At 45.2% G+C, this 12,992-nt stretch overlaps 1 protein-coding gene across 2 annotated transcripts in view; it reads right to left on the reverse strand.

The window, feature by feature from the left end:
• Window positions 1–11,326: 11,326 nt before the first annotated feature.
• The window catches only part of Heatr3 (HEAT repeat containing 3), a 38,004-nt gene continuing 36,338 nt past the window's right edge, over window positions 11,327–12,992 (reverse strand). For both annotated transcript variants that reach the window (XR_015643973.1, XM_087596614.1), the window contains one exon: window positions 11,327–12,646. Coding sequence is in view for 1 of the 2 variants with exons in the window: in XM_087596614.1 (XP_087452740.1) it covers window positions 12,524–12,646 (123 nt within the window). In the remaining variant the exon portion in view is untranslated. The remainder of the gene's footprint in view (window positions 12,647–12,992) is intronic.

Here is a 12,992-nt window from a genome sequence, read left to right on the forward strand (position 1 = left end):
ACTCTTTTACTTTTGACAACATTTACTCAAAAACATGACAACTGGGTTTCTTCCTGTTTTACATAAATAACTTTAATTGTGTTTGTGTTAAACAAACTCGAGAAATCACTTCCTACAAATGAGAGAAGGGACCGTGTCTCCTGCTTCCTCTCCTAGTAAAAGGAAGCAATTGAAGTCAGTGGCTCCTTAACTCAAAAAGAATTCGTTCTTTTCATGAATATTGCTGAAAACATCAAAATTTTGGGTGACTGTGTTCTCGCAATTAAGATTCCTATGTAAGATAAGAGAGGATAAAAAATACATGTAAGTAAGCACTGGAAACTATTCGCTTGTAATTTTTCACTCTGCATTAAAAATGGGAGGAAGTCAATTAAGGGGACCAAGCAGTTCCATTAAACAAATTAGCTCTCTCTTATTGGACAAAATCTGGGGACATAAGGACCATTAAGTGTGGTGGTGCATGTGTGTAATGCTCTCACTCAGGAAGCAGAGGCAGTCCAATCAGTTCAAGGCCAGCCTTGGGTGTTTAACCAGGCCAAAGCATTTTGGGGTACTTAAGTCTCTGTCTCGAACAAACAAATCAAACACACACACATGACTTCCTGTTAGATAATTACAATAATATAGTCTCTTACCTCAGAGAAGTAATGAATGGGCTTCTTAAAAATGCCCCTTGCCTTTCTCTATTGTTCTTGCACTTTGCGGTGAAGGGCACCAAAACTCAAAATGGGTAAAACGGCTGGGAGCTGTCCAGCAGCAACCCACATTAGGGACCACTGAAGTCTCTTTCAGTGTGCATTGCTGAAATATGTTGGCTGCCCTTAAGAGGAACTTGATGATTTACAGGCTGGAGTGTACCTCAGTGGTAGTAATATATGCTTAGTATATGTGCGGTCTTGGGTTCAATCCTCAGTACTACCTCAAAAAGTTTGGGAGAAAAAGTTAATGTGGGGTAAAAATGTAGACCAGTGGTAAAGGGCTCTCTTAGTATACACAGACAGGGCCTTAGGTTAAGCTTTAATACCAAAATGACGACGACGACGACGACGACGACGACGACGACGACGACGACGACGACAATGAAATTTTAGTGTTTTAGTGACAGGTCATGCACATCTGCAAGTCTAATATTTGAGAGACTGAGGCAGGAGGATTACAAACTGGAGACCAAACTAGGCCAAATAGTAAGATAGCCTGTCTTCAAAACAAAAAATAAATGAAAACAATTAAGAAACAAAATTCTTGATTCTTGAGTTCATATAGATGTTTCTATTACATTTATTTATTTATTTATTTATTTATTTATTTATTTATTTATTTATTTATTGTGTATGTGTGAATATATTTTCGGAGGTCAAAGGACAGTAAATAGTTCCACCACGGGAGGCTCAGGGATCAAATGCAGCTCAATGGCCTCGTTGGCAGGCACCCTAACTCACTGAGGCATCTAACCAGCCCTGTTATTTTACTACCATTTATTGAAAAGGAGTTATTTCTCTGCTTACACCTTAGTGGAAAATCAATTGACCGTACAGTCACGGGTCTATTTCTGGATGCAGTAATCTATATTCCTTTCCTTACATTAACGACCCACGGACCCACATAGTTCAAAGTGTGGCCATGCACACGGCCAACAGAATTATGTTAGACTCGCTCCTTTTTTTGTTTGGTCCTAGGGACAGAGTATGAGGATAAGAGGTCTCAGGTATCTCTGGATGCTTCTCCTTACTATGCTTCCCTGGAATGTATGTATCCCAGTCCATCTCACTGAGAGCCTCCCCATCCAAGAGGGCCTATCTAGCTCTGGCCTCCCACTGTCACTACTGTTTCTGCTTTTAGTGATCTACAGGGCCTGGTCTCTGGCAAACCATAGCAGACATAACCTTTGCTGAGTCTCTGCCCTGTCTTTGCCTTTCTTGCTCTACCAAGTGCATCACCACCTACTTTGTCTTCTCCATGCTTGGCTACTCAATATCAGACAGCAAATCAAGTCTTCATCCCAGTCAGCCCCAGGCAGGGGCAAAGAGAAACTAAGTCAGAATATCCAGTCATGAAAGATGGGCCATTGTTTAAAAAAAAAAAAAAAGAATCAGAAGTTCTAATCAGGTCGTTAGCCCCAGCACTTGGGAGACAGAGGCAGGTGGATCTCTGTGAGTTCAAGGCCAGCCAGGACAGCCAGACTTGGTTACAATAAGAACCCTGTCTCGAAAAAACAAACAAACAAAAAACAAACAAAAAAACCCAAACCCCTCCAAAACAAAACAAAACACCCATCACCAACCAACAACAAAAATATCAGGTATTGTAGGGGTTGGGGATTTAGCTCAGCGGTAGAGCGCTTGCCTAGGAAGCGCAAGGCCCTGGGTTCGGTCCCCAGCTCCAAAAAAAAAAAGAAAAAAAATTATTTATTTTTACACTCCAGATTTTATTCCCCTCCTGGCCCACTCCCCCCATGTCTCCACAAGGATGTCCCCACCTCACCCACCCCACCAGACCTCTAAACTTCTTGGGGCTTCCAGTCTCTTGAAGATTAGGTGCATCTCTGATTGAACCCAGACCTGGGAGTCCTCTGCTGTATATGTGTTTATGCTGCCTGGTTGGTGATCCAGTGTCTGAGAGATCTCAGGGGTCCAGGTTAATTGAAGCTGCTGGTCCTCCTACACGATTGCCCTCCTCCTCAGCTTCCTCCAGCTTCTCCCTAATTCAACCATAGGGGTCAGCAGCTTCTGTTCGTTGGTTGTGCGCACATATCTGCATCTAACTCTTTCAGCTGCTTGTTGGGTCTTTTGAAGGGCAGTTGCCTCAGTAATGGTGTTAGGTCTGAGGGCCTCCCCTTGAGCTGGGTCCCCCTTTGGGTCTGCGCTGGACCTTCTTTTCCTCAGACTGTTCTCCATTTCCATCCCTTTATTTCTTTCAGACAGGAAGAATTATGGGTCAGAGTTTTGACTGTGGGATAGCAACCCCATCCCTCACTTGATGTCCTGTCTTTCTGCTGGAGGTGGGTTCAACAAGTTCCCTCTCCACACTATAGGGCACTTTATCTAGGGTCCTTGCCACACTCCCAGCCATGATGATCAGAAAGTGTGGCTTTGTTATAGTAGATCTGGCCTTGTTGGAGGAACTATGTCACTGGGGATGGGCTTTGAGGCTTTAAAAGCCCACCAGGCACAGTTTCTCTCTGCTTCTCTGGGGATCAGGATGTAGCACTAAGCTATGGTTCCAGCACCTGCCTTCTTGCTGCCATACTTCAATATCTGACAGCTCAGCTGTGCTTGCATCTACATGATGATCATGGACTAACCCTCTGAAACTGTAAGCCAGCCCCAATTAAATGCTTCCTCTTATAAGAGTTGCCTTGGTCATGATGTCTCTTTATACAATAGGACAGTGATCAAGAAACAAGCCCAAGTTTAAATTTTTAAAGATTTATTTTATATATCGAGTACACTGTTACTGTCTTCAGACACACCAGAAAAAGGCATCGGATCCTATGGTTGTGAGCCACCATGTGGTTGCTGGGAATTGAACTCAGGACCTCTAGAGGAATAGTCAGTGCTCCTAACCGCAGAGCCGTCTCGCCAGCCTCCAAATTTTAATTTCTGTAGCTACATAAATGTGATGATCTGCTGAACGTGTTCACAGTTTAAAAAACAAACAACCACACTATAAAGTGAGGACTCCATCTCTGTCAACCATCGGAAGATACTTCTTGCTCTGTTCCTTTCAACTTTTTCATGAACATTCTGCTTTGATGTGCATCTCTTGGCAAGTTCTTTTGAGATTTTCTTTCTTTCTTGAGATAGGATTTCTCTGTACACAGCCCTGGCTGTCCTGGAGCTTATTCTGTAGGCCAAGCTGGCCTCAAACTCAAGAGATCTGCCTGCCTCTGCCTCCTGAGTACTGGAATTAAAGTTGTGCATCACACTGTCGGGCCGAAATGTACTTCTTAAGACATTCTTGGGACCAGCTGATTGTGGCCTCCTCTTCCAAAACTGGTGTGCTCTTCACTCTTGTGGATTGGGCTGGAGAACTGGCTCAGCAGTTAAAAGCACTGGCTGTTCTTCCAGAGGACCCAGGTTCAATTCCCAGCACCTACATGATGACATATATTGTTTGTAACTCCATCTCTAGGCGTACATGTGGCATTCGTGTGAAGTAGAAACTTCTGGTTCCTTTGGAAAGTCAGTTACATCAAATGACGTTTTCCTAGGGCACACGGGTGAAGGGATGTTTTGCTAAAGCAAATGCATAAAGAGAATGTATGACGCTTAGAAGGAATATCAGTATGACCCCAGAGGGTGGGAACTCAAGCCCTGTTTTGCTTTACTCCTCTTCACTGTTCTTCACTGACACCACACATGTATTGGTTTGCCTTACATTTCGTTGCCGAGCTTTGTGTGACTTCATAGAGAGCAACTCACTAACGAAATTCTTGAGGTTCCTGAGGCTCCTTGCCACTTCTGCAGACTCCGGCTAGTTGGGGAGCCTCGAGGTTTCTTCTGGATTGAACTGCAGTTGCTGATTTGTGCTTGGTGTTTGCTAGTAGACTAGACTGAGAACAATGAAGACTGGAACTATTTCTAAACAGGTCCACTTCCCCTGTAACCTAATAATCTTCCTTTTCCACTACTTCTGATGGGTGCTGGGCCAGAGGGGAAGTTGAACCCTTATTAAAGTATGCTGAGAGAACTTTATGACTACATACATACACATACATGTAGGTAAAACATCCATAAGAATAAAATGTGATGTGGAAGGAATGATGTGTGGGATCTTGGAGCTCAGCTGTGCTTTCTGTGTTGCTATCACTCCTCAAAACGCCAAAAAAGGAGTTGGAGAGTTTTTGTTGCACGCACAAAATTTCAAAAACAGAGGTTGTATTTGTTAATTTGCTCTCTTATCTAGTTAAAGAGAACATCACTCGATCAAGAGAGCAGTAGCTTTTTCATCTTGACTTTCTTCCTTGGCAACAGTTCCTGGGATGAGTCAGTGCCTTGGTCTTTCTTCCTTAACCAAATGAAGTGGGTAAAGGCAAGCTCATTTCTTCCTGAGCCAGCGCCCACTGCAGGCCCTGGTTCTATCCATCACAAGCCTCTTGACTCCTCCCCTTCTTCCCCGGGGCGGGGCAGACCAATTTCATTGTGTGCTGGGTATGGAACGGCTGGCTCTGTCTTTGCTCTTTCTAGTTTTTCTTCTTTCCTGCACTATTTTCCTGGTTCTTAGATGGGAACTGAAGAGTGAATTGACATGTTTTTTTGTGTGTCTCAAGCCCCAAGAACCACAGGTTTTACAAAAACCACTTATTGCTCACTTCTTGGGATTGACATGTTATGAATTTGTAAACTCAGGACAGGTAACTTTTAAAAAAATATTTATTTTATGTTATGAGTATCACTAGTTTTCTTCAGATACACCAGAAAAAGGCATTGGATCCCATTACAGATGGTTGTGAGCCAATGTGTGGTTGCTGGGAATTGAACTTAGGACTTCTGGAAGAGCAGTCAGTCCTCTTAACCTCTGAGCCATCTCTCCAGCCCAACAGATAAGTTTATTATTATGTATGTGTGGCATGTTTGTGTGTGGACCTGGAAGGGTCCTGTCACTCATGGAGGTCAGAGGACTTTTGGGAGTCAGTTCTCTCCTTCCATCGTGGGTTGTGGGTATCAAACTTAGATCATCAAGCAGCAAGAGCCATGTCACTAGCCTGAGAACAATTACTTTTCTTAATTAAAATTTGTTTTAGTATTTCATAAGTACTGTTAATTACATCATTTGTAATCCTTTCTCTCCCCTCTTCAAATTTTGTTTCTCCAATTCTCTCTCAAATTCACAACCTAGTGTGTGTGTGTGTGTGTATAAAACCAGAAAAGTCATTTAGTGTTGCTCCAACACGTGTTTAGGGCTGACCACTTGGTACTGAATAACCTATTGGAAGGCTTGTCCCTGAAGAAAACACGCTTTTTTCCAGCTGCCACTGACGGCCTATAGTGCTTCATCTAGGAGTAGCTTCTCCATCCACACTATCCTGTCAATGGATGGTATCATTTTGCAGGTCTTATTTTAGGCAATCGCACTGTTGATTCCATGGGTGTGGCATCCCTATCATATCTAGAAGATAGCCTTGCAGCAGGCTTCCTAATCCTTTCGCCCTCACAATCTTTCCACTCTTTCTTGGTCCATTTTTTCTGAGCCTTAGGTGTAGAGGTGACTGTGGATGCATCCTTAGGTGTAGAGGTGCAGTGGATGCATCCTTAGGTGTAGAGGTGACTGTGGATGCATCCTTGGGTGTAGAGGTGACTGTGGATGCATCCTTAGGTGTAGAGGTGACTGCGGATGCATCCTTGGGTGTAGAGGTGACTGCGGATGCATCCTTAGGTGTAGAGGTGACCGTGGATGCATCCTTAGGTGTAGAGGTGACCGCGGATGCATCCTTAGGTGTAGAGGTGACCGCGGATGCATCCTTAGGTGTAGAGGTGACCGCGGATGCATCCTTAGGTGTAGAGGTGACTGCGGATGCATCCTTAGGTGTAGAGGTGACTGTGGATGCATCCTTAGGTGTAGTGGTGCAGTGGATGCATCCTTAGGTGTAGAGGTGACCATGGGTGCGTCCTTAGGTGTAGAGGTGACCATGGGTGCGTCCTTAGGTGTAGAGGTGACTGTGGGTGCATCCTTAGGTGTAGAGGTGACTGCGGATGCATCCTTAGGTGTAGAGGTGACTGTGGATGCATCCTTAGGTGTAGAGGTGCAGTGGATGCATCCTTAGGTGTAGAGGTGACGGTGGGTGCATCCTTAGGTGTAGAGGTGACTGCGGATGCATCCTTAGGTGTAGAGGTGACTGCAGATGCATCCTTGGGTGTAGAGGTGACTGTGGATGCATCCTTAGGTGTAGAGGTGACCATGGGTGCGTCCTTAGGTGTAGAGGTGACTGCAGGTGCATCCTTAGGTGTAGAGGTGACTGCGGATGCATCCTTAGGTGTAGAGGTGACTGCGGATGCATCCTTGGGTGTAGAGGTGACTGTGGATGCATCCTTGGGTGTAGAGGTGACTGTGGATGCATCCTTGGGTGTAGAGGTGACTGTGGATGCATCCTTAGGTGTAGAGGTGACCATGGGTGCGTCCTTAGGTGTAGAGGTGACTGCAGGTGCATCCTTAGGTGTAGAGGTGACTGCGGATGCATCCTTGGGTGTAGAGGTGACTGCGGATGCATCCTTGGGTGTAGAGGTGACTGTGGATGCATCCTTGGGTGTAGAGGTGACTGTGGATGCATCCTTAGGTGTAGAGGTGACTGCGGATGCATCCTTAGGTGTAGAGGTGACTGCGGATGCATCCTTAGGTGTAGAGGTGACTGTGGATGCATCCTTAGGTGTAGAGGTGACTGTGGATGCATCCTTAGGTGTAGAGGTGACTGCGGATGCGTCCTTAGGTGTAGAGGTGACTGTGGATGCGTCCTTAGGTGTAGAGGTGACTGTGGATGCATCCTTAGGTGTAGAGGTGCAGTGGATGCATCCTTAGGTGTAGAGGTGACTGTGGATGCGTCCTTAGGTGTAGAGGTGACTGTGGATGCGTCCTTAGGTGTAGAGGTGACTGCGGATGCGTCCTTAGGTGTAGAGGTGACTGTGGATGCGTCCTTAGGTGTAGAGGTGACTGTGGATGCATCCTTAGGTGTAGAGGTGCAGTGGATGCATCCTTAGGTGTAGAGGTGACTGTGGATGTATCCTTAGGTGTAGAGGTGACTGTGGGTGCATCCTTAGGTGTAGAGGTGACTGTGGATGCATCCTTAGGTGTAGAGGTGACTGTGGATGCATCCTTAGGTGTAGAGGTGACTGTGGATGCGTCCTTAGGTGTAGAGGTGACTGTGGATGCGTCCTTAGGTGTAGAGGTGACTGTGGGTGCATCCTTAGGTGTAGAGGTGACTGTGGGTGCATCCTTAGGTGTAGAGGTGACTGTGGATGCATCCTTGGGGGTAGAGGTGACTGTGGATGCATCCTTAGGTGTAGAGGTGACCGTGGATGGGTCCTTAGGTGTAGAGGTGACTGTGGATGCATCACTGAGCTGGACAGTCCCCACTCACTTTCTCCATTCTGATCAGCTGTTACCTCTGTAACAAGCGGCCTTCATCTGCAGCACAAAGCAGCTTCTCTGGAGGGTAGGAACTGCACCTACCTAAAGGTTTTAATGTATCTATCCAGTGAGTCCTACGGCTTATCCAACCCTGAGGATCCACTAGCAATCTAACAGTCATTTTAAAGTGTTTACTATGACTGGGTGTGGTGGAGCATGCCTTTAATCCTGGCGCTGGGAGGGAGAGGCAGGAGGATATCTGTGAATTGAAAGCCAGTCTGGTCTGCAGAGTTCCAGGGTAGACAGGGCTACACAGAAATTCTGTCTCAAAAACAAACAAACAAACAAACAAACACCCCAGAAATAAATTTTAAAAACCTCAAATTTACTATTATTATTGAAGCGGGATCTCCTCTGGCCAGGGTTGCTTCAAACTGTGTAGCCAAGAAAACCTTTGGCTTCCTGGTCCTCCTGCCTTTACTTCCAAATGGCAGGTGACAGGTGTGTACCACCATGCCTGGCAGTATCAGGTTTTCGTTTGTTTGTTTTTTGGACATAGGATCTTTTTTCATAATCCTGGGTATCTTAGAATTCAGTATGTAGTCCAGCCTTGCCTCACATTTAGAGATGCGTCTGCCTCTGCCTCGGTGCTGGGATTAAATGTGTATACCACGGACACCCAGCAAGTGCAATGCAATCAGAAAGCAGAGAGCCAACCTTGAATGGTCTGTGGCTTTTGAAACTTCTTGACTTGCCCACAGTGACACACTTCCCCTAGCAAGGCCATACTTCCTAAGCCTTTCCCCAAACAACCACCAGCTAGGACCAAGTATTCAAATGCTAGAGACTTAAGGAGGGACGTCTTTCAAACCACCACACTGTGAATCTCTAATGACCTGAGTTCAGAGCCCCTGATCGTGCATTTCAAAGAGAATCAGACTCCTGAAACTTGTCCTTGACCTCCATGTATACACCTACCCATATAATAAATTAAACATTTATTAAAATTTCCTAAACCTGATTCTGTTTGTAGGGAATGGAAGGCAGAAATACTGGATCCAGTTTGGAGTGGTAGGGCTGGCGTGGTGGGATGCTTGTTGACGCCATAACCACAGTGCTGAGCCTGGCCACCCCTGGAATTGTAGATTTTGATATATAGATACTGCATTTCTCCTATGACTTTATTCCTACTTATGTTTCTGGTTGTGACTAAAATACAATTATTACAGTGATTTCCTTTTTGGATTGTTTATTGCTGTTTTAGACATTGCTCTATTGCTGTGAAGATACACCATGGCCAAGGCAATACACTAAAATTCTTTTCTGAAACCTCATGGGCCAGGCCCCTACAGTTCAAACCATCCTTGGTGCCACTGTCTTCTGTTTAAGCCCTGCTTAAAATGTCCAGTTGCTTTTCTAGTCCAAAGTCCCAAAGTGTTCCTTATTCCTCCAAACAAAAGCATAGTCAGGCCTATCAGAGCAGCACCCCAGTGCCTGGTACAAACTTCTTAGTTAGGGTTTCCATTGCTATGAAGCGATACCATGACCAAGGCAACTCATATATAGGTAGGACAACATTTCACTGGGGCTGGCTCACTTCTGAGGTTTAGTCCATTATCATCATGGCATATCTGCTGTCTCCAAGGATGGCTTTGTTGGAGGATGGGGGTGGACTTTGAGGTTTCAGAAGCTCAGTTCAGACCTGGAGGCTTACTCTCCCTGATGTAGGACTCTCAGCTCTTCCTCCCGCACCATGTGTGCCCACACGCTGCCAGGTTTCTCCCCATGCCAGCGATGGACTACACCTCAGCCAGCCCCTCTAAATGCTTTCCTTTACAGTAGCGGTTGTGGTGCAGTCTCTTCACAGCAATAGAAACCCCAAGTCACGAGGTGTCATGGCAAAGTGCCAAGACTTTAAAATCCCAAAACCAGGGCTTGGCAGAAGAGCTGAGTTCAGATCACACACCCGCATTAGGTAGCTCCTGACTGCCTGTCACTCCGGTGCCAGAGGAGCTAGTCAAGTGCACACATGCAAGTACGAATGAGAAAACCAACCGACCAAACCGAAAAAAGCTAAAACCAGTTCAATACTTGTGAAGTGGAAGATGGATGAGCAGCTTAAAGCCAGCCCCAGTTACAAAGCACATTTGATGCTAGCCTGACTAAATGAAATCCACCTCAAGAAACAAACAAACCAAACCAAACAACAAAGATTTTCAAATAAATTACTTTATGGACTTTCTTTTCTTGATGGGTCTTGCTATGTAGTCCAAACAGGCCTTCAACTCACAATCTCCTGGCAGGCACTAGCTTCCTGAGTGCTAGGATACAGGCATGTGCCATCATCACTTCTGAAGATTTCTCTGCCCCAAGCATGCACGACACTTGCACAAATGACTTAGCTTTTGTGTAAGAAGTTACACAGAAAAGCCTAGGTTTTTCAAGGCACCGCTTCACTCTGTGCTATACTGCAGCGTGACCAAACCACCTTACAGCTTAATAAAACGACACTCATTCACTCAACAAACAACACTGTGTGCCCTGAGCTTGGCTGTCTGTCTGCTCTGTTCTAAGTCCAGGAAGCATGGGAAAGAACAGAGTCAGAAACACCACTCTCTTTCAAACGGGTAAGACAAACACCTGAGGCAAAAGACCTCTGAAACTAATCTTTAATTTACTCTTTAGCTTAGACTGGCCTTGAACTCACATATAAAAAGCCACTCTAGGAAAAAAAAAAATCCTCTTGAAAAAAGGCATGCTGTTAAAGCCCTGGGTCAAACACTTGGCTGCAGTAATCACAAACAGCCATCCAGCTCCTCGCCAGGAGAGTAAAGCAGACACGCTGTGCACAGCAGAGCACCTCCATTTCCCATCCTACCAGAAAACCCCACATCTCTGCTCTCCGGGTCTCAGTGACTCAAAGCTGAGAAATAACCCTGGCTTCCTAACAGCCTGTACTAGATGTGGCAGGAAACATCGTTCACTAGGCCACAGTGCACACGAGATGAATACTAGTAAGTGGTCCGTGCGTCTACAGTGCTAGGGGAATTACAGCCTACACTGTGTTTTGAGCTTTTCAGGCAAATGGATGGATTTAGGAGCAGCGTGGACTGGAGTCCCAGCGTGAGCCCTATCTGGTCCCCTCATCTTTCACAGTAAGGAGAGGTCACTCAGAAGGTCATGCTGTAAGCTCTGACATGAAGGCGAACTGCCTAGAGAGATGTCTACTCGGGGTTCTAAGAAATAATCGTAAGACACAAAAAAATCCAGTTAAAGGTTATTTATTCAAAAATATTTTCTACTAATTCTTATTTTTTTTTTGAGACAGGGTCTCTCGGCTGTCCTGGTACTCCATCTGTAGGCCAGGTTGGCCTTGAACTCAAGAGATCCTCCTGCCTCTGCCTCTGAAGGTCTGGGATGAAAGGTGTGCACCACCATAGCAGCATTTTCTACCACTCTCTAATTCCTTATCAAATTAAGACAGGGAATGATGTTACACAACTGCTCAGACACCCCATGCAGAATACAATCACCCCATTATCCACACAATGACAAATTCATTTACTTCACAAAAGATTCATAATTGGTACATAGTATTCCATAACAAAATATTTTATAAAGCTTATCTTGATATCTCAGTTAGGAGTTAGCTAATACAAAATGATATTGGCTTTAAAAATCAATCCAAACAATGACTTAATTTCTTTTCTCAAAAAACTCAGCCATAATTGTCTGAAGTCTCTTTACTGCCCTTAAGTTAAGAGCCACACTGAGGGTCAGGGGTGTGGTTAGTGGTAGAGTGCTCACCGAGCAGGAGCAAGGCCCTGAGTGCCACCCCAGCACCTCAGATTGTGACACATTGTCAGTGGCTAAAATATGCTGGAGATGTAACACACATTTCCTACAGGTTCTTGCATCCAAACTAACATCCAGAATGAAGTACTGAAAAATGGCTTTTGGAGGCTGGAGAGATGGCTCAGCAGTTAAGAGCACTGACTGCTCTCCCAGAGGTCCTGAGTTCAATTCCCAGCAACCACATGGTGGCTCACAACCATCTGTAATGAGGTCCATTGCCCTCTTCTGGTGTGTCTGAAGACAGCAGCAATGTACTCATAAAAAATAAATAAATCTTAAGGAGAAAAAGAAAAGAAAGAAAAAAGGCTTTCAGAGGACAGGGGTGGTGTTGAATACCTAAAATCCCAGCAATCAGGAAACTGAGACAGGTAGACCTCTGTGAGCTCCAGGCCACGAGGGGCTACCTAGAGAGAACCTGTCTCAAAAAGAAAAGAAAAAAGAAAAGAAAAAAGAAAAGAAGGCGTTTGGAAGCACATACGTTCAAGGGAAAGGAGAAGTAGTTTCTCCTCTTCTTTTTTTCTCAAGAGGTAGGCACAGACCCAGGACTGTTCATACCAGCGAGGCATGCAGCTACAGAGGCAGCCCCAGCTCTGGTCCTCTTGACGGTTTAAGAAGTCAGTCTTTTCTCAACAGTTTCCTGGTAAGCAATAAAGCGCCTCAGATTCATCTTCACATTGTCGAGAACACACAGCTGATCCGGGCTGTATCTGGCCCTCCCTTCTTTCCGCATCTGGTGAGAAAGAGCCACAGAGAGTGAAAGCATGTCACCCAGCTTGTTTTCTATTAGTCATTCACTTAAGTTAACTATTTTATAAACAAGACGTTTCAAAGAATGCAGTCGAAGGGTTGCTTCAGATTAAACAGATATGGAACATGAAGAGAAAAATGAAAATGTGCCCATTTCCCCTTTTTCCATTTTCACTGACGCAGGATCCCTCAATCAAACACAGAGCCTGCTGATCTAGCTAGTCTCAGTAGGCAGCTTGTTCCTGGGATCATCTATCTCTACCATCTGAAGCCGAGATTCCACCTAGCACTTTGGTGGGTAAATGTTGACCTACAATCTCAACTCCTGG

The sequence above is a fragment of the Rattus norvegicus genome, chromosome 19 (genome assembly GCF_021556685.1).
Source record: "Rattus norvegicus strain SHRSP/BbbUtx chromosome 19, alternate assembly SHRSP_T2T, whole genome shotgun sequence".
Taxonomy (NCBI): domain Eukaryota; kingdom Metazoa; phylum Chordata; class Mammalia; order Rodentia; family Muridae; genus Rattus; species Rattus norvegicus.